We start from the raw sequence: 21,940 nt of genomic DNA, 5'->3' as shown, positions 1-21,940 counted from the left end.
TGAGTCTAGTCTCAGCATTTGACATGAATATATGAGCTTATCTATTGTAGTTATGAAAATCCGGACATATCCAATTGACCTTTAGTTTCTAGATATTTCTGAATCTTTAAGTAAGTTTAACTACACAAATTTTCTACTGTTACGTTAAAGATACAGCTAAGCAGGTAGTAGATATCCATGCATTCAATGTTGAAGGTGGAATGAGTTGGACTCAACATTGTCATGTTCTGTTTGCAGGGGAGGATCTATTGGCAATTGCTGCAGATCAACCTTTTCGTTTTCCTGCCACTTTCACGTTTGTTGTTAGAGCATTTTCAGGTATAGTGGCTAAGAAACTTAACCGCTTAAAAGTTGTATTACCTATTTGCGACATTTTCTTAAGTGGTAGCTGTTGTTGGTGCAGTATTGGATGGCATTGGGAAGGGTCTTGACCCTCGATTTGACATTACAGAAATTGCCAAACCGTGAGTATTTCTGAAGTTATTGAAATTCTTTATAATTTATTGATAGGACCTCTTGAATATTAGTTCCTACCTGTAATCTTTGTCTCTCTGACACACTTTACCTTGTAGTTATGCCATGGAATTGCTGAGGTTTCGTGAAGCTGGAGTTGAAGTTATCATAAAGGCAAGTTTCTTAAGTTATATTGATTTTACCATGGTCAGCTAGAGTATTATAATCTGATGACTCACAGGGGTCAGTTACATGAATCCTGTTTTCCATTCCATGCTGTTTAGTGCCATATCTATGACGACTAACATGTGATTGACAATTAATATTTCAGGACTTCAAAAAGAGATGGGACCGACAATCCCGTGCATTTGCCAACATATTTAGACAGGCTGACAGAGTTGAGAAGCTTGCTGAAATCATTCAGCGCTTGGTAGTGACTCAACTTCCCCCATTATTTTCATTATATTTTGAGTTTTTGAGTAATCTGGGTTCTGTTTCTCTTCTTGTCATAGACCTTGAATTCCTTAACTGCATTTGCATCTCTCAGGAACAAGGTAATCTGAAGCTTCGTGTTCGAACTTTGGAGTCTGAGAGGGCTTTCCAACGTGTTGCAGCTGTTCAAAAGACAGTGGGAAATGTGAGTGTAGCGCAATTATTACTTTATACAGTGCTAAAAAATCATAACTGTGACTTGTCAAAAAAAATCATGACTGTGTATCTCTTGAATTTTATTAAATGAAATTATGGAAATTCCCAAGATATTGAACTGTTGTCAGAAAATTTCAATATTAAATCTTAAACTATTGATATTTCATTAAAACATAAGTAATAGGAATCTCTTAAAATTATTATAATATTTCACAATATTTCTATAACAATTCAAAAATGCTTAACCAACATTAGTTAATCCATTGGATAGGCAAACAAAGAACCTAGCAGGACCCTTTGCTGAGTCGCTGACCACATTAGACTGTAGGGAGTTGGTTAATGAAGGTATACATAATCTAGAATAGTATTAAAAATAACCTTAATTGATAATGTCTTCAATGTAGTATAATTGAATGCCTAATTATTTAAATAATATTTTTAATTTTTAGTGCATTTTGTATAATAAAATAATCATTATCACAACAAAAAGTGTCAGGGTTCAAGTCCCATGGATAGGGACTTAACCTTTAGCATTTTTTTACACTTTTTGAAAGTCTGATAATATGCTAGATTTTCAAAAATAATGATAGTTATCATCGTGGGTTGACATTAGCCAATCCAAATATAATACGTAGCAAGAAAAGAAAAAGAATGGTATTGTTGACTATTTTTTTTTTTTGATCAGCAAAAAGATTTTATTAATAACATTGAATTATTGAAATACAATAGATAAAGGTTGCAGAAAGCATTAACCCAATCTGCAAACACTACAAAGCATTTACAGTTCTGCCCAGTACAAGGTAGATCTATTTGCCCCCTGTTTTGCTAGAGTGTCCGCCAACCCATTTGCAGTTGTTTTGATCCAGCCAAACTGAGTGTTGAACTTCCTTGCAATTATGTCAATTTCTCTGTATATAAATTTGAGCTTCCAAGGTGCTGATGTAATGTTTTTAGCCCAAGAAATGACCAGCAGTGAGTCTCCTTCTATTTCTAAGTCTGTTGTACCAATCTGCTCAGCCATCTTTAAGCCTTGAAGTAGAGCCAATGATTCAGCCTGTATTGAGTCACCAATATCTATTGGTCCTGAGAAGAGTGCCACAACTTCACCTAGATGATTTCTAATAACACCTCCTATACCTGCCCTTCCCGGGTTGCCAAAGGAACTCCCATCAAAGTTTAGTTTTAATTTGTTCAGTGCAGGTGGCTTCCACTCCGCTCTCACTTCTTTGGGAACATCTGTCTGTGCTACTTCAGGTGTTTTAATTTGTTGACTATTTCACCTAAACCTGTAATAGATATATCAAATCAGGTGTTTTCTATTGACAAAGTTTGAACCCAGAAAGAAAGTTTTTTTGTAAATAGTTTCCAAATCTTAAATTTGATATGCTTTTGTAAACTTGCAGCTTTAGTTCATGAACAAGTTGGCAATAGTAGTCTTGAATTGGATGTGCTATTTTCAAACTAATGCAACTTTAGTTCATGACATAGAATTAGGGCCGTAGCTTGTTGTAGCTTTAAGATGACAGAATTTTATTTGTTATTATGGAACAAGATACTTTTACCATGTGACTGGATCTCTTTTTTACGTTACAGGCAGTGGTTGCTGGAAGTCTACTAAACCTGGCAACAGTACTGTATCTAAATTCAATTCGAGTAAGCCCATCCTTGTTAATCTGTATTTCTTGCATATTATGTGAATGTGTGCCTTCCATCATATACATGGTTTCTGTTCATGCTTCTGACAAGCCCTTCATTCTTATAGGTTCCTGCTATGGTAGGATACGTACTTGGTGCATTTTTTGGCATTCAAATTTTCCTTGGCATTCTCAAGGTCAAAAAATTAGATCAACAAGAGAAGCTGATAACAGGCACAGCCTGAACCATTGGTGAGTGAATGCCTATGTTGAAGTGTAGTTTTGGTCTTTCATAGTCTAATTACGTGATACAATTTATTCCTCGTTTGCTGAAGCATATGCCTTCCCATCCACAATTGATTGTTCAACTAAAATAAGATAACTTCACAGAAATGTCATATATCATTATGTTTGTGCATGGATTTTTTTTTTTTTTTGGCAATTTATTGGATGAGCAATTCATTGAACTGCATTCTTGTGTTGGACCATGCCCCCCTATGTATTATCTGTTTTTCTTTTCCTTTTGTTTGGTAGGTGACCAGGCTAGGGATAGGGGTCATTGCCTGATATGATGGTAAAATCTCAGGCTGAAAAAGGTTTTTGAATGCCAAATGTCAGGTCAATATCTGCTCCTGGGGAGAGATAAAAGAGGTTGTGTTCTTTTTTCATCTGATGTAATCCTTTTAATTAATCAACTTTTATTGATAAAAAAATGTCAGGTCTATTATCTAGTCCACCCCTCCCAAGGCCCAAGATAGCTAGGATCAACATTGGTAGTGGCTTTTTACCAGGCTAGGTATCATTTAACGGGTGAAAATGAGTTGAACCCACATGTATGGTACCATAATTCAAGGCAAGGGAGAGATGGCTTTTTACATCCTATTCAGAGGGATGCTTGTCATATCTTGTATCATTCTTTTATCATCTAATAAAAATTCATTCAACTATCAAAAAATTAATATATATGTTAGTGGTGTTAGTGAAGGGGTATTTCGGTCTTTGTACTTGTTGAGAAGGTTGATGTGTACTGTTATGTTAGTTCAAGTGCTTCTTACTTAAGGAAGGGCACTTAAGTCTTTTCCATTTTAGTTAATAATATAATAGCAGGTCTGGCCAAATCTAGGGAGAATAATCTTTCTCTAATTCGAACCAGCCTTTCTCTCTTTCCTCATCTTTCTCTCTTCTTCTTCTTTCTTCTCCTACTTTACTTTACTTTACAGTCAACGAACAAGACAGAATTCTAGGGTAGGTCAAACTTTAACATGGTATCAGAGCGAGGTTCAACAAATCAGACTTGCTAAAATTCTGTCTTTTGCGCATTCGAATTAGGGTTTCTCTTGGGTTTCTCAGCTGTGAGTTGGAGACTGGGAAAAGGGCTAAAAGGAGTGATCGCCCTCTTCCCTAGGAGGTTCCTATGCCTCCGATTGTGTCGTTGGTGATTGGTTGCTGTGGTTTCTAAGCCCTAGTTAGGGCTGGTATGTGTGGTGCAGTGGTGTCTCAGCCCTTCGTGTGGTTGGCCTTCAGGCAATGAGGTAAAGTTTTTTATTATCTGTTATGGAATACATGAGAGGTGTAGTACAGTTCGCATGATGAGTTTTCAGATTGCAGTATGCTAGGGTTTATGCTAGGGTTTATTCTGGTTTGTGTGTGAATCAAAGGGCAATAGTGTCTACTTAATGGTGAAACTCCCTATAACTGTGGATTAGGGTTTGTGGTGTTACAACTGTGGTTTTCAGCATTTAATACTACTAAAACCAGTGTGCAGATTTCAGTGAATAGGGTTTGTGGTGTTGCAGGTCTCAGCATTTATTATTGTTGAAATCAGTGTGCAAATTTCGGTTAAGTGTCTGTGTGTAGTGTGCAGTGTGCAGTGTGTAGTGCTCAGAATTTAGTGATAAGGAGTTCGGCAATGGCAGATAACAGTGATAGTAAACCTAGTGTCATGATCTCTACTGACTACCTGAATGTCCAAATGACCTCCATTAAACTGAATGGAGAGAATTATGTTCCTTGGGCCAAGTCTGTAGAGGTTTTTCTGAAGGCAAAGAAGAAAGTGAAGTATATAAGAGAGGAGAAACCCCATGCTAATTCTCAAGAGTATGAAGACTGGGAACAGGAAGATGCACAGATCATTACATGGTTGTGGAACAGTATGGAACCCAAAATCAATGTGAACTTCATGTTTCTTGACACAGCCAAAGAGGTGTGGGATCATGCTAAGAAACTGTATTCAGGTCAGGATAATACCACTAGGGTATATCAACTGTATCAAGAATACTTCAATCTACAACAGGGAAGTCAGAGCCTTGAGGAGTACTATGCCAGTGTGAGGAATATCCGTAATGAGTTAAATGTCTATCATCCTCTCACTTCTGATGTCAAAGTTCAACAGCAACAGCGAGAGCAGCTTGATGTGACACGGTTTCTGGTGGGGCTGAAGCCTGAGTATGAACCAGTACGAGCTCAGATACTAGGGGGATCTGCTCTTCCATCTTTAGAGGAGGTGTTTGCCCGTCTTCGGAGGGCTTCCATTGGATCTATGGATTCTAATGTCTCCGATAAATCAGCATTTGCAGTGTCGAGAGGTCGAGGTGGCAGAAGTGGGGCTCGAGGAACCCAGCCTGGCAGAAGTGGTAGTGGTGGATCTACACATACCCGTGGTGGTGGTCGTACTGGAGGCAGAGATTCAGGGGGAGCTCGTGGTAGAAGACGTGGCTCGGGTCCACGGAAGTGTACTCATGACTAGTGACACCAGTTTCAGCTCTAGACAGGGGAACCGGTCAGCTAACCCGTTGCCTTCTACTCCCTTAGATGGCCCAGGCAAGGAGATGGTGAGTGTTCATCGGGATGAGTATGAGAGGTTTGTTCAATCCAAGTCGCAGCAGACCACAGCTTCCTTTGCACACTCAAGTATGGCTTGTTTGGCATCCACACCCAACCCCTGGATTATTGATTCTGGAGCCTCCGATCACATGACGGGAACTCTAGGTGTGTTTTCATCCCTCACTCATTGCTCAACATCACAATCTGTTACCCTTGCTAATGGCTCCACATCATCTATTTGTGGTGTTGGTAATGTTGACCTAGACCCTGTATCCCTATCCTCTGTTTTATATGTACCTAAGTTTCCATTTAATCTTATGTCTGTTAGTAAGCTGACCAAGTCCCTTAAGTGCTCCATCACATTTTACCCTTCTATGTGTGTTTTTCAGGATCTCAAGACGGGGATGAAGATTAGTGGAGGGCATGAAGCCGGTGGACTGTATTATCTTGATGGTGGTGGACGAACGTCGACGGCCCTTCAGTCATCCATTTCTCCTCTCCAGTGGCATTGTAGATTTGGTCACCCTTCGTTGAAAGTGTTGCAGTCCTTAGTCCCTTCATTGAGTCAACTTTCTGTTTTAGATTGTGAGTCGTGTCAATTTGGGAAACACCATCGTGTTCCCTTTCGTTCTAGGGTCGATAATCATGTGTCGAGTCTTTTTTCTTTAATTCATTCAGATGTTTGGGGTCCTTATAAAGTGATGTCATATAATGGATACCGATATTTTGTTATTTTTGTTGATGACTGTTCAAGAATGATGTGGCTCTATTTAATGAAAGAAAGAAGTGAATTATTTGCCATCTTCCAGAAATTTTATGCTGAGATCCGCAATCAATTTGGCGTTCATATCAAAATTTTCCGTTCTGATAATGGACGTGAATACTTGTCTTCATCTTTTCAAGAATACTTGGACCACCATGGCATTATACACCAAACTTCATGTACTTACACTCCGCAACAAAATGGGGTGGCTGAGAGAAAGAACCGTCATCTTGTAGAAATGGCACGCTCCCTCATACACTACATGAATGTTCCCAAAACCTTTTGGAGCGATGCAATGCTCACCTTTTGTTTCTTAATTAATCGGATGCCCACGTCTATCCTTGATGGTCGTTCTCCTTTTAGTGTCTTATTCCCCAACATGTCTCCGTTTCCGCTTCCTCCTCGGGTATTTGGGTGTGTCTGCTTCGTTCATAATCTGGGTCCCGGGACTGACAAGTTAGATGCACGTTCCCCGAAATGTATCTTCCTTGGCTATTCTCGAACTCAGAAAGGGTACAAGTGTTATCATCCCAGTTCTCGTCGTTCCTTGGTATGTGCTGATGTTACATTCTTCGAGTCTACTCCATTCTTCATCGGGTCCGGTGTTGCTATTTCCTCCTCATCACCACCTCCTCTTCCTCTTCCCGTGGCTGATCCACCTCCTCTGGTTCCAGTCATGCCTACGTCCTTGCCTCCGGTGCCACCGTCGGTTGACCGTCCACCCATCCGTCACATGTATACACATCGCCCGCGTGTACCAGCTGCAACTCCTCTAACTTCATCACCGTCGACAGATCCAGCTCCGGCTCCAACACCAGCCTCCGACTTAGATCTCCCTATTGCCTTCCGGAAAGGTAAACGTACTTGCACCCTTCACCCTATTTCCAATTTAGTTTCACTTACCCACCTCACCGCCTCCCATCGCCAGTTCATCTCTTTGTTATCCTCCGTGGTTGTTCCTAAGGATGTCTAGGAAGCCCTTACCTCTCCAGAGTGGTGTCGTGCTATGGAAGAAGAGCTCTCTGCTCTGCATCATAATCACACTTGGGATCTCAACGCTCTTCCTCCTGGGAAGCAGGCTATCGGTTGAGCGCGGATGGTTGCCAAAGGGTACTCCCAAACCTATGGCATTGACTACATAGAAACAGTCTCCCCAGTTGCTAAGATAGGATCAGTTCGTGTCGTCATCTCTCTTGCAGCTATGTATGATTGGCCTCTCCATCAGCTAGATATCAAAAATTCCTTTTTGCATGGTGATTTGCTCGAGGAGGTCTACATGGAGCAACCACCAGGGTTTGTTGCTCAGGGGGAGGATCGTAAGGTATGCAGACTTAAGAAGGCTATTTATGGACTTAAACAGTCCCCTCGAGCATGGTTTGGTAGGTTCAGTGAGGTGGTCAAGAAGTTTGGTATGAAACAGTGCCAAGTCGATCATTCTGTCTTCAGTTTTGACTCTTCAGCAGGCAAAATAATATTGGTGGTGTATGTGGATGATATTGTTGTGACTGGGAATGACAAAATGGGCATTGACAGATTGAAGGCATTCCTATAGGAACACTTTTAGACAAAGGACCTTAGCAAGTTGAAATACTTTTTGGGCATAGAGGTAGCAAGATCTAAGCATGGCATTAATTTGTGTCAGAGGAAATATGTGCTCGATTTATTGGAAGAAACATGGTTGTTGGGTACTAAACCGGCTGACACACCTATGGAAACAAATACGAGGCTGAGCAGTGATATAGGTGAAGTATTTGAAGACCCTGACAGATATCGACGGCTTGTAGGCAAACTAAACTATCTAACCATTACTCGGCCAGATATTTCATTTGCGGTTAGTGTGGTGAGTCAGTTCATGCAGAAACCTTTGGTCCCACATTGGAATGCAGTGCTAAGGATTGTGAGGTATCTGAAAGGAGCTCCTAGTCGTGGTTTGCTGTACAGGAATGGTGGAAAACTGGTAGTAGAAGGATACACCGATGCTGATTGGGCAGGTTCTATGTCTGACAGACGATCCACCACAGGCTATTGCACCTTTCTGGGGGGTAACCTGGTAACGTGGAAAAGTAAGAAGCAAACAGTTGTGGCAAGAAGCAGTGCAGAAGCAGAATATAGGGCCATGGCACATACTGCTTGTGAATTAGTGTGGCTGAGGAACCTTCTACAGGAGATAGGATATGACATCAGTAATCCAATGAAGCTCTATTGTAACAATCAGGCAGCAGTTCATATCTCTTCCAATCCAGTGTTTCATGAAAGAACCAAGCACATCGAAGTTGACTGTCATTTTGTGAGAGAGAAGGTGCTGAATGGGGTGATAGAAACTGCATATGTTAGTACAGGAAACCAGTGGGCAGACTTGTTTACAAAAGGTTTGAGTCGGGGGAGAGTGGACATCATATGTAACAAGCTGGGATTATATGATATATACTCACCAGCTTGAGGGGGAGTGTTAGTGGTATTAGTGAAGGGGTATTTCGGTCTTTGTACTTGTTGAGAAGGTTGATGTGTACTGTTATGTTAGTTCGAATGCTTCTTACTTAAAGAAGGGCACTTAAGTCTTTTCCATTTTAGTTAATACTATGATAACAGGTCTGGCCGAATCTAGGGAGAATAATCTTTGTCTAATTCGAACCAGCCTTTCTCTCTTTCCTCATCTTTCTCTCTTCTTCTTTCTTCTCCTACTTTACTTTATTTTACTTTACAGTCAACGAACAAGACAAAATTCTAGGGCAGGTCAAACTTTAACAATATACATAGAGAGAGAGAGAGAGAGTACAAACTCCTCATTGGCCTTACCAACTTAGCAACCTAACCTGACTGTACATCTATTAACCCTTGATGATAATAAGTAGACATTTCTTTGTTTCCTTTGTTGTGTTCAATTGGGAAAGGAAACTCGTGTTGGTATTGAGGGGAGTATCAAGTGTTTTGTACCGATCAACTTTATGCTTTGTATTGATTCACAGTAATTTAGGCTTCGTTTGTTTGTGATACAAATGCCGAACCCGGGTATTTATGTACTCCGATTCGCGTTTGTGAGCATTTGTTTGAAATGTAAAAAAGTAAAGATTATCAGAGTAAAAATGTATTTTCTGACAGTTTTGTACTCTGAGAAGAGAGCATTACTGTACCTATTTTTTGGATACAATTTTGTGTTTTTTTGATAATTAACTTTTTGACCAAAGTAAATGCATTGGAGCATAAGATAGTTGGAGCTTTTAATGATGGGCCTACACTTTTGTACCGATTTCAAACAAACAAGATGAATGCAAAAACGGTTTAAAATGTGAACCGTGTTTGCATCCATGAACCGAAAAATGGGTAAATATGTAGTGTACATATTTGCATTTGCATTGGAACCAAGCGCAGCCTTATGCCCATCTTTGCCACCTTTTTATCTAAATGAATTAGAACTATTTGAACCTTAAAACATTATTTGCACAAATGAAATGCTTTTTGCCAACCACCTTATTGACTCATGGCATATTTAGAGTGCAGGTTCAGCCCTAAGCTTTTTGGTTGTAAAGCAATCTCCAACAATTTTTAGAAGCAAACAGGCCGAAGAACTGTGAAGAGTGGTTTTCTCTGTGAATATGAACTCAAACTTGCCAACATTCATGTTTTCCTATGATGCAAAGAAAAGAAGGTTATCACAGTTGGCATTGAGTCCTTGCAGAACAGTTCTGATCCCCTCATTAAAAGGTTTTTATTATACGACATTTCGCGTCCAAGAGTTGGACTTTTTGTAACGGAACATTTGCAGAAAAAAATAGGTGTCATGATATATCAGCAATAATCTTACTCAATTCATGAGAGCTTTGAGCCTAAATGTAGATTCACTGTTTTTAAGAGCCTCCTAAGTTGGCAACCCAAAATCATCATCCTTGCTTTGAGCAAGAATGTCCACAAGTGTCTACAAGTGTAAATTGTGAACAACTTCTGGTGTATCATATTAATAACCTTTTGTATATGTTTTCTGTGGTTCATAATGAAATGTCAAATAATTTATGAACGAAAGATCTCTTTTGATAACAGTTGTCTATCTAGAGTTTTCTCCATGGTCCATCAATTTTCAGGCCTGAACGTATAAAGATCATCTTGAATCACATGGTTCTTTCCCACTGTCGGATTTGAGAACGACTGTAACAAGATACCATTTAAAGAGAGAAAGCGCAACAAAAATTTGAGGTTTACAGTCTTCTGGTCAGAAATTCAAAATTAAGAGTCAAGGGTTTGATTGCTCGAAGGGTAAAGACGTTTCTAGAAACATGAGGTAAAATGCCATGGAATCTGAGCCTTTTGTCATCTGTTTGACCATTTACAATTATAGTGGGCGGAATTGCCTTGACTTTTTTGAGTATCATACCTGCTAGAGTAGTTGGCCATATGTTCTCATATCCTTAATGTTGCTTTTTCTTGGAGAAAAAATATGAACACTTTGTTTAATTGATATTTGTTTAGACAAAAAAAAAAAAAAAATCAGTCAAAAAGAACAGATTCATTGGCATGATTTCTTTTTCCTGAATAATCACTACCCTAGCCTATTTTGAATGGCCTTGCATTAGCATGTCTAAATAAACTGTTTTGAGTCCAGGACCTCCAGGTACTATTTGGTGACGTTTCCCCAAGGCTATGTTTGGTTTGATAGAACTTTCTGTTTCCCCAAGGCTATCAAACCAAACACAACCTAAAACAATTTCTCCTTTTTTTCTATTCCCGGTGTGTATAAAAAACAACTATTTTCTTATGCAGCTTGCTTTGACAGATTTGTAAACAGACTGAAGTACCTAATGTTTCAACTTTAACGAATAGTTCCTTCTGTCAAAATAAAAAAACAAAACAAAATCTAACTGGAGGGAGAACAGAGTTAAGAAAATAAATGGTTTTCTGGAAAAATCACTATCTAGGAAAAAGGTTAGTGATTTGTGAATGCAAATATTTGATGGGGAGGCAGGAGGCAGGGGAGTGGAGGTGAGACAGGAGAGAGGAGTCCGGATCTGCTTTAATCTAATAGCAGTAGATTCAATGAAAGGCCACCGCCTGTGATAACCAATGGACACTATAAGCATCACGTGTTAAACCTTTTCATATTTTTTGAAACTTCACAACCTATCTCCCGTTTCCTTCGTCAGACTTAACCCTCTCCTTCCCCAGTTCCCCTTCCCCAAATCATAACCCACCTGTCACTAGGCTTTTCAAACAAAGCAGCCACATTAACATGGATAATCAGATGAAAATCAAGTGAGTGAGCAAAATGAGATTGAAGATTGAACCCAGTAAGCAGATTGATGAGAATGCAATAAGATCTGGGATGCAAATGTTAAAGAAATTTAATGTTATTTTCGAGTTATAGTGTTTAAAATTCCTAAAAGGCCAAAACATTAAGAATGCAAGTGTTGAAGGGGACCGTATGCTGTGTTATGTTTCTCAGTTGCTTGGTCCTGTAGTTTCTTTGTGTTCATTGTTCTCTTTGTATGTCGTTGCTTCTGGTTGGTTGAATGGAACCGTTTTTTTACCAGAAAAAAAATAATAATAATAACAATAAGCGCTAAAATTTCAGCCTGCTGTGGAGAAACTGCAGAACTCAGCCCATGCTTGACTCCCATAAGCAAACCATCATGATCTCTCATTTTAACCCCAAAAGATGTCAGCTCTCTTCTTTTAGAATCGCCGTCACACTGTTTCTGGTTGGTTTATCGACATTTTTAATTTAAACAGAAACAGGAATAGCAAAAAAAAGAGAAGCATAATGGAATGTTTTGTGGTGCGGGTTAATTATCACACGAGAGAAGGCCACCAACCGTGCAAAGAAGAGATAGAGAGTGCCCTTCTATTGGGTCTGCAGCAAAATCTACAGTGAATTGGTGCAGTGGAAAAATTAGAAGAAAAACAAGAGAAATTATAGATCACGCGGCAGTGCTACGTAGCTTTTTTGTCGACCATGGCTGGAGGATTATGATTTCCATTAGAGGTGTAAATCGGGCTGGCACCGTGGCAAGGCATGGCCTGTGCTTTTGACGGGCTGAGTCAGGTCGTGTTTTTTTCCCTTAGGATACTTTGAGAGTCGGTCCGCATAGCTCATGACCCGTGTCGTGCCATGAGCCAGGCTGGTCCATGGGCCAAGCCTTGGGTCAGACTGGGCTATGGACCAGGCCAAACCATGAGAGGTACATTTTTTAAAAAAATTAAAGTAAATTAATAAAATAGATAATATTTAAAAAAAAATCTTAAATTTTTATTTTATATGTATTTGATGTATACAATTGTTTATACACGCAATAGGCTCATTGTTTGGTATCAGAGCCATCCAAATCCATGGATGTGTGGATGACAAAGCTTGAAAACCGTCTCAGTATTCTTGAAAGAAATCAGAGGATTCAGGAAGGAATTCTGGCCAAGCTGACGATGATTTTAGACAAGCTTGACACAATGGTCAGTTCTCTATAAGAGCGTAGTAACCGAGCTCCTTCCATCAACACTCATTCAGGATAAGATGGAGAATCGAAGCCGACTGAGAGCGTTGGAAAACAATAACGACACTAGGATCGTCAACAAAAGTTGAGGCTTCAACCCTAGCACCAAGCTCAACGAAGTTAGGTGGCAGAATAGGAAGGTGGTTCAAAAGGGCAGTGTGAAGATTATACCCCCAGCCAATATCTACCAGCATCCCAACCCTAGTCAATTCGTCACCCCATCCACGGCTATCCATGTAGTTCGACCCCCTGGCCCCTGTTCTCTCCTCTCTCACTCTCCCTTAAACCGAGCCCGTCCATACCCAGCAAAGGGCTGTCTCAATTGCTCAACCTCTGGTCATCATTTTCGTTGGCAACAACCATAACCCGACCCATTTTACCATGCCGCCTGAAACCCACCTCTCCTCACTCTTTAGTTTTACATATCCTTGTTCTATTCCCCTTCCATTTCAGTGGGTGGGACCCTCCTTTGTATAGCATTCCTCAACATCCTTCGGTCGCACTCATGACCCGAATTATCATTTCCAATACAATTCAAGCAAACCTTATTAGATGCAAGGTAAGGAGATTGCTTAGTGACAGACCAGTGATGATGAATGCACCTTTGCTCCCTAGTGACAGCCATGAGTTCCGGTTCATTGTTGGAGTTAAGCCCGGTGGTCAAGGAACTTTCAACAACAGACATCACATTGGACGTATGCTTGCTCCCACCACAGTGATATCAAAATGGCTAAGGCAGACTCAATGATTTGGGTTTTGGTTCCAACAGGACCTCTAGACACAGGTCAACAATGAAAGGGTGAAATGATAGGTAATGGTGAGAATCGAAGCGCCATTAACGTAGTCATTGTTCACCTTGTCCATTCTAGCATCCTATATCTTGGTGGATGTTGTTGTTGTGAGTATGATCAAGTAGTTTGGAGTTGGATTAATTAATGCTCATCCTGTTGCTACGAAGAAGAGATTTGTCATTGTCGTGTAACTGTCCCTGCCTCAGCTACGCCCTCACCAAAGAAAGTAATTCAAGTCTCTTTTATTTTTTGGGAGTTTAGATGGATATTTTCCTTAGGGATGTGGTTCCTTGCAACCAAGCAACCAGCAACTTGCAAAGAGGTGGGCAAGTAGGACCAGCTATTGAGATAAGTAAAGGCATATTTGTCCACAACGTCTTGAGGAACCCAAAAACTCTTGGTCACCTACGCCAATTCTTAGAGTTGGCCCTCACTCTTTTGAAGGAAGTGCCTTCTGATGACATCAGAGAAAACCCGCCCATCTGTTCTTCAGTTTCAAATGTTTTCAATGATTTTGGGGGTTATGATGAGGACCCTCTAATTCATTCTACATTGGTTTTGCCTAGATTCAAATCAAACATGTTTATGGTGCCCACATTGGGTAGTATGTGCCTACAAGTTTTCTGTCTCATCCTTTATCGGTGGTGGTTCGGTGAATTGTGTGAATAAAGAACAAAATAGTTTAATCATCCAATAACGGCTCTCAGCCTTATAAATATCACAGAATGTGTGAATAAAGAATTATTAGATGATTAAACTATTTTGTTCTTCTTCGGCGTTCTTTTGATCGCTGAGTCCTCTGTGAGCAATGCTCCGGCACTATAGCTCGGGGAATCATGTTATTATGTCCACATCCGAGATCACAAAGACCCATGGGTATACCAATCAAGATGAAGTTTGGGAATTCTCAAAGTTTGAGAAGATGCCTCTGATCCCTCTCACTCTCAGTTGTTAAAAACTTAAAATACAAAGTAACAAAGGTAGGAGTATCAGTCTGTATCAATACAACTGTTACAAATCAACAGCTACAACGATTACAAACCGATACTTAACTGTTACAAAACATTACCAACCAATACTCAACCATTACAAACCGATACTCAATTGATACAAACCATACTAACCTATATTCAACTATTACAACTAAAACTAAATTGATATAAATGGTTACACACCCTTAACCATCACAAACAATACTCAAGTGGCACAATTCCCATCTCATCAATTACAAATTGATACTTACCTAGTACCAACCCTTCTCAACTATTACAAACCATACTTAACGTCTTAACCATCACAAACAATACTTATCTAGCACCAACCCTTACTCAATTGTTACAAACCAATGTACACCTGCCTACTTCAAATTTGAACTATCCTATTAGCTAACACTCAAATTACCCAAATGAAAGAGGAAGATCCTTCTACTGAGCTAAACTTTCACAACTTGTCAAAATGACATGTACCTTAATTTTTTAACTTTCTGAACTATTTCTGTCAACCTTTTTCTTATTAATATAATATTAACCAAAAATAAAAAATAAAATAATTAAATGATTGTTGAAATTAATAGTTATTCTTGATTTAAACCATATTTTTAATTCTTCTATTTCCCAATGTCTCCTTGATGCATTCTAGTAGTACACACTTCACATTATCTATTGAAACATATGTTATTTATAGTTATTCAAAACTTAGGTTCAATTTCATTACTATACTTTTTTTATATTTGAGTTTCCTTGGTGTATCCATGCATATCTTAATTTTTCCAGTGTATCTATGCATATCCAAAGCATAGCCCAATATGTTTCTTAAATCCATCCTTCTGATACTCTTTGCATTTCAAATACTTTTGAACCTTTCCTAAGATAATTTTTCTAATATTATCCGACATTTTCAGAATAAAACAAGCAGTGTCAAATCAATTATACAGATACTTAAGCTTCACAGAATGGAAAATCATTAATTCCTTCTAATCAGCTATATTGTTTCTACATCATAAATTTCCAACCTTGAGGGAACATGTAGTTTGTAAGAGGATTTCTATTGCCTTTAGCTTCAGATTCATATTACCTCTCACAATAATATTAAAACCCAATAAAGTCAATCCCTAGTTTCCACTTACATAGTACATACCATTTCGTCTTGAATAGTGCCCAACTTTACTTCCACTGCAATGAATCTAAAGCCTGTTGGTGAATCTTTTCATCTCCTGCTGCCACTACGTTAAAACCTAAGAGAAAAACGAGAGCAGAAGGCCAAAGCAAACTTACATGTTGGAGCTTGTATAAGGCATGCATGTTGCATGTGCATAAAGTGATTCGGAAATTAGAAAAGAAATTAGACAGCAATACTTGTTGCACGTGAATGAGAAAAGGCCTCCCAATAAAGCTGATGTCCTTTCCAATCAGTTATTACTCCAACAGCACCTTCGATGACGGGAACCAGTGAAAGGAAATCATACGGCTGAAAAAGCAAATATTTACAATCTCAGTATGATCTACTGGACTCAGAAGTATATCTTCCATGATGAACGGCCAATGAACAATCAAAACTAATAGGCATTGTGTACTGCAGGATCATCCAATTTAAAGGTAGCATGAAGACCAACCAGTGGAACCCCCAAAGGTCTTTTCCATAAAACCTGGATTGCAGCACCAGTTTCCACTCTTTTCTGGTAAGCCCCAGGGCCCATGGCCACAAAATGTGGCCCCAAAGTTTTGACCATTTCATGTGACAATCCATGCCTTACTCCTCAACCAGTCATAGACTCAGAATCACAGTAGAGCCATATAATTAACAGAAAAAGAGCTAGCTCTGCAAGCAAGCACACCCAGGAGAGTACTTTCTTGTTTAATACAAGTAACAGAGATAGTAAGGCAAACATCTTACCTTGAGACCAGACTCAACAACAAGATCCACAAAACCAGATGCCAAGAGAGCATAGGCATAACAGTCACAGCCATACAGCGGAACTTTCACCTTTACACCATTATAAATGATACATGGAAAAATCATCAGTATAACTAGGCACATTTAAGGTTGTCAGAATTCAAAAAATTATAACATTCAGGATAGCAACTGCATTACCACGGTAATCACTGTGAATGGATGATCTAATTCAAACTAATAGAGACTAACCTTGCTTCTAACACGAGCAAATGCCTCTTCAGCATCTCCACTGAACAGATGAGGACTTGTCGTATACCTGAAAAGCAAAACGAGGACAGAGATGAACACCCTACCGTCCTGGGACTTTGTATTTAACTCAGAAAATAGTTTACATGCAAAAAATCATATCATAGGTTTATTTTCTAGTCTACAACTTTTTCTATGATACAGGAAGGGCAGAGAAGAAAACATACAAATAGGCTTGGGAAAGATTTGCGCAGGCACGTGTTAATGTTTCTTGTCCATTCAGTGTAGTTCTCCTCCTACTTACCCCAATCCACCTTTCTCTTAAAACAGGCTGATCAATAATGCCAACGATCTGAAAATAAATAATTGTTGGAATTAGACCATGTCCAAATACTCAGGCCATACAAGAAACCAACAATGGAATTTGTGCATCACTTGATACAGCTACAAGTTTTAGTTGACGATACAACTACTCAAAAGGCTGCATAAAGAATATACATTGGTCCCAGATGGATTTCTGATAACATATACATGGCATCAAAATAAGAAACACCACAAAAATGAGCGTTTCTCTAAGATCCCCAGACAGAACAGAAGGAGACGGAATGATAAAAAGGAGTTCAGCTTCCCCACTGGCACTAAATTATCATTACTTAATAATGTTCTAAATTTCTGCTTCCGTACTGAAGCTTAATTATCTACAAGTCAGATGCTTGGTGCCTCAGAAATGCAGCCATTATTTGTACAGTAATATTACTCCTACTACCCCACTAGCACCTGGTTTCCGTGTCTCAACCTTCTTAACGGTGCCAGAGATAACAGAGATCTACACGTACTCAGCAAGTATTCAGTTAGCAGTTAGTCCTTATCTAGATAACTACAAGTCTTGCACAGCAGTTGTATTAAGTTATGTAACTGTAAACAAAATATATTATTAATATAGAACCATCTCACTCTGTTCAACGTGGAGTGAGTCATTCTCGCATTTGTTTTTTTGTTCTCTGATTCAATTATGGTATCAGAGTAATCAGACTTGCGTCATACTCCATCATTCATGGCAACATCTGCAACAACCTTTTTAACCAATTCTACTGTATCTGCCCTACCTTCTGTAAACATTTCACAATTAATTTCAATCAAGCTTGATGGTACAACCCATCTGGTATGGAAGTCTCAATGGCTTCCTGTTCTTCGAAGTCACAAACTCTTGGGCTATGTAGATGGCACACAGAAGTGTCCTCCAAAATTTTTATTCACTCAAGATGCAACTCTTACTACTGAAACAGATGCTACAGCAGAGATGAACCCAGAATATGCAAATTGGATGATACAAGACCAACTCTTGATGAGTTGGCTTCAAGCTTTACTCACAGAAACTGTGCTTGTTCAGGTTATTGGCAAAATCTGGATAATTTATATTCATCAAAGTCTTCAGTGATAATCATGCAGTTACATTTTGAATTGAGAACAATCAAGGGAATTCTTACTATGGTGGACTATCTGTGTAAAATCAAAGGTATAGCAGATAATTTAGCAGTAGCTGGCCAACCATTGGCTCAGGCAGATTTTATGCTCTCTCTCTCTTTTGTCAGGGCTTGGACCCAAATATGAGTCATTCATGACTTCCGTTACCACACGTCTAGATCAAGTATCTTCTGATGATGTTCAAGGTATGCCTCTTAATCATGAATTCAGACTTGAACACCCTAAGTCCTCTCTGGACACATCTCTTTTCTCTGCAAATGTTGCTACCACAAACAAACTGTATTAGATTACCAACACAAAACATCCAAAAGCAGAGGAGATAGGATGTAGAACAACAACTCTAAGAACGAAACCTATCCACTCTACCAAATTTGAAAGAGAAACGGACACTCTGCTTAAGTGTCACTTCAGGTTTGACGGGAATTATGAACAGTCTCCACCTCAATCACAACAGAGATCAGCATATCATGTTTTTCTTCTCAATCTCAACCTCTTAACAACAGTTGGCATCTTGCTTCAGGGGCAATGAATCACCTCCTGCTGATTTGCATAATATGAACATTCACTTTGAATACTTAGGCACTGATCAGAAGTTGGAAATGGTGAAGGTTTGTCTATTTCTCATATTGGTTCCTCCATCATTCCCACCATAAATAGGCTTATTGTTCTTTATAATATTCTCTGTGTTCCTCATATTACTAAAAACTTGTCATCTATCAGTCAGTTTACTAATGACAACAACATCTATTTTGAATTTCATCATTCACATTTTGTTGTAAAGGATCGGCACATAGGGATAGAGGTTCTACACAGGGTGAATGAAGATGACTTTAAAAACTGGTGGCTGGTGAGCAGTATAAATCTGATAACAACAATAATAGTAGTAGTGGTATGAATAAGGACTTCTTTGTCGGTGTTGGTGAGAAAGCATCCTTTGATTTCTGGCACAATCAGCTTGGCCATCCAAGTCACAAGATTGCTCATAGCATCATCTCTTCACATCTTCCAATCACATCGAAGACAGTTCCCTCTTTTTGTTCTTCTTGTCAACTTGGCAAAGGACATAGATTGTCATTCTCACCTAGTGTTTTTTGTGTCGATGCACTACTAGATATTATATATACTGATGTATGGGGCCAGCCCATATATTTACTAAGTTCACATGGATTTATCCTATGAAGCTCAAATCTGAGGCGCTCTCTCTCTCTCTCTCTCTCTCTCTCTTTTTTTTTATCAATAACAGTAATTTTATTAAAAATATATGGAAATTACAACCAGATTGGAGGGGCAAGAAATCTTAACCCTCACTTACAGAACTGAAAACACCTATTACAATATAGCCCAAAAGAAATTAGATCTTCCCACCCCCTGTTTAGCCAAGGTGTCAGCCATGGAATTAGTGCTCCTCTTGGCCTATTGAACTCTTACAATCATATTCTGAGTTAGCTGCTTGATTTTTTTTCTTTCATTTGAGAACTTCCACAAGCTAGACTCTTCCTTCTGCAACCAACTAACAATCAATTGAGAGTCTCCTTCCACCAGCAGCTTACTAATATTCAACTGCTTAGCTCTTTTTACTCCTAGAATTGCTAAGATTTCAGCTCTCAGAGAATCCCCCTAGCCTATAGATCCTAAGAACATTGCAATAATTCGACCTTCTTCATCCCTGAAAATACCACCTATGCACTAGACATAGGAGCTGACCGAGCCACTTCTTCCCAGTTTCTAATGATGTCTCCTACTGAATAGGCTTCAAAAAGCTTCAAAGACTTGACCCAGTGTGCCACCCTAACATAAACAATTTCTATGAGGGCTTCCTTGCTTTTTTCTTTGTCATGAAATAATGTTTGATTTCTTTCTTCCCAGACCGTCCAACAAATAGCAGCTCTAGCACATCTCCACAAAATTTAACCTCTCTTTTTTAAACCCCTAACTGGAGTGGAACTGAACAAGCTTTGCATGCTTGAAGGGGAGGACCACCTGCAACCAAATAAAGAAAAGAACCAACACCAAATCTCTGAAACAAAAGGGCAAGAAACAAGCAAGTGATAACAGCTTTCACCATTCTTCTTACATAAGATCCACCAATACGGAGATAAACACCAATTAGGCCTTTTCTTTTGAAATATGTCACAAGTGTTACACTTTTCTAGGATTGCTTCCCAACAAAAAGCACCTACCCCAGGAGGAATAGGGCTACCCCAAACTTCTCGGACTAGAAAAGAAGACTCAGGTACCGGACTAGGCTATTTCAATGCTTTGAAAAAAGAGGAGCAGGAGAAGAGACCCGAAGGGACAAGAGACCAAACCCTAGAGTCCACACTGGAAGGTTCAAGAGCTACCTCATCCAAGATTTTAAGTAAATTCGAAATGGGTTCCAACTCAGAATCTCTGGGAGCCCTTCTAAGACCCAAGTTCCAACCAATAGAAGAATTAGATAGAGTAGCAAAGGTTGCTACTGGTTCATTTTTAAACCTAGACAGAGCATACAAGGAGGGGAACTGCTCTTTGAAAGGAAAATCCCCCACCCAAGTGTGTTCCCAAAAATTTACCGACAAACCAGAACCAAAATCATACCTGATGAAGGGCAGAAAATGATGGCATGAATGGACTTCCAAGGAGAGGCTCTTAAAGCCCTAGATGATAGTCCTGGATCCCAGCCAGCTGCCTCTTGCCCATGAATACTTAGGATTATTTTAGCCCACAGATTCTCCTTTTCTTTGGACCATCTCCATAACCATTTCCCTAACAGAGCTTCATTCTTCTTCTTCAAGTTCCCCAGCCCCAGTCCCCCTTCACTTTTAGCTATTGTAACTAGCTCCCACCCAACTCTATGGTCCCTTTTCTTCTCCCCAAGTTCCCATAAAAAGTCCCTCATTAGTTTTTCCAACTCCCTACAAACTCCTTCAGGGATTCTGAACAATGATAAGTAATAGACTGGAAGGTTTGCCAATGTTGACTTAATTAGGGTTATCCTACCCCCCAAAGACAAGTAATTCTTCTTCCAAGAAGCTAGCCTTTTAGTGAACTTATCAATCACCGGATTCCAAAAACTCCTTTTTCTAAGATTATCCCCTAAAGGAAGCCTAAATACTTCAGTGGCCAATGAGCTATCTCACAACATATCACTCGGGCCCTTTCCTCCACCTCTCCTTCACTCATATTAATACCAATCACACAACTCTTATCAAGGTTTACTTTGAGGTGAGTCATTTGTTCAAACACTTTAATCACCATCTTTAGATTGCCCACCCCACTAATCTCCTTGTCATCACAAAACAGAATTGTGTCATCTGCAAATTGTAGGTGAGTGACCAGAACCCTATCCCTCCCCACTCTCCAACCACTAATCAGATTTCTGGAGTCTACCCTCTCAATAAGCCTCCCTTACACTTCAACAATTAAGGTAAAGAGGAAAGGCGAGAGAGGGTCCCCTTGCCAATTACCCCGAACAGCTAGAAAGTGATCCACCACTTTGCCGTTTACTAACACAGAATAATGGCAAGTTCTAATGCACCCTTTTATCCACTTGCACCACCTTTGCCCAAACCCAAAAGACTCTAAAACTTCCATCAACAGAGACCAATCAACCAAATCATATGCCTTCTCCAAATCCAGCTTACACACAAACCCTTTCTCACCTCTACTTCTATAATCCTCCACACTCTCATTTGCAATTAAGATTTGGTCCACAATTTGCCTACTTATCACAAAGGCACCTTGATTGTGGGA

General features: G+C 39.5%; 2 protein-coding genes across 3 annotated transcripts in view; one reads left to right on the top strand and one right to left on the bottom strand.

Moving 5' to 3' along the window:
* The window catches only part of ATH13 (ABC2 homolog 13), a 44,299-nt gene extending 33,961 nt beyond the window's left edge, over nucleotides 1-10,338 (top strand). The window contains exons 14-21 of one of the 2 annotated variants that reach the window (XM_088944060.1): nucleotides 238-318; nucleotides 404-464; nucleotides 573-627; nucleotides 785-883; nucleotides 1,001-1,090; nucleotides 2,695-2,754; nucleotides 2,864-2,987; nucleotides 9,820-10,338. In XM_088944060.1, the coding sequence (XP_088800186.1) occupies nucleotides 238-318; nucleotides 404-464; nucleotides 573-627; nucleotides 785-883; nucleotides 1,001-1,090; nucleotides 2,695-2,754; nucleotides 2,864-2,980 (563 nt within the window). In that variant the 3' untranslated portion in view covers nucleotides 2,981-2,987; nucleotides 9,820-10,338. Of the gene's footprint in view, nucleotides 1-237; nucleotides 319-403; nucleotides 465-572; nucleotides 628-784; nucleotides 884-1,000; nucleotides 1,091-2,694; nucleotides 2,755-2,863; nucleotides 2,988-9,812 lie in introns of both variants that reach the window. The other variant, XM_088944059.1, reaches the window with a different exon arrangement.
* Nucleotides 10,339-15,699: 5,361 nt separating this feature from the next.
* LOC148851418 (bifunctional phosphatase IMPL2, chloroplastic-like) lies at nucleotides 15,700-17,701 on the bottom strand. The gene is made up of 7 exons (XM_088945681.1): nucleotides 17,678-17,701; nucleotides 17,490-17,549; nucleotides 16,951-17,075; nucleotides 16,727-16,793; nucleotides 16,478-16,567; nucleotides 15,940-16,051; nucleotides 15,700-15,818 (listed from the first exon to the last, which is right to left on the bottom strand). The coding sequence occupies exons 1-7, from the start codon at nucleotides 17,699-17,701 to the stop codon at nucleotides 15,748-15,750; spliced, it is 549 nt and encodes a 182-aa protein (XP_088801807.1). The 3' UTR covers nucleotides 15,700-15,747.
* Nucleotides 17,702-21,940: the final 4,239 nt, after the last annotated feature.

Source organism: Nelumbo lutea, chromosome 5, assembly GCF_056320005.1.
Source record: "Nelumbo lutea isolate HS-2025 chromosome 5, American lotus-T2T, whole genome shotgun sequence".
Classification (NCBI taxonomy): Eukaryota; Viridiplantae; Streptophyta; class Magnoliopsida; order Proteales; family Nelumbonaceae; genus Nelumbo; species Nelumbo lutea.
This window is presented reverse-complemented; position numbering and strand designations above follow the sequence as displayed.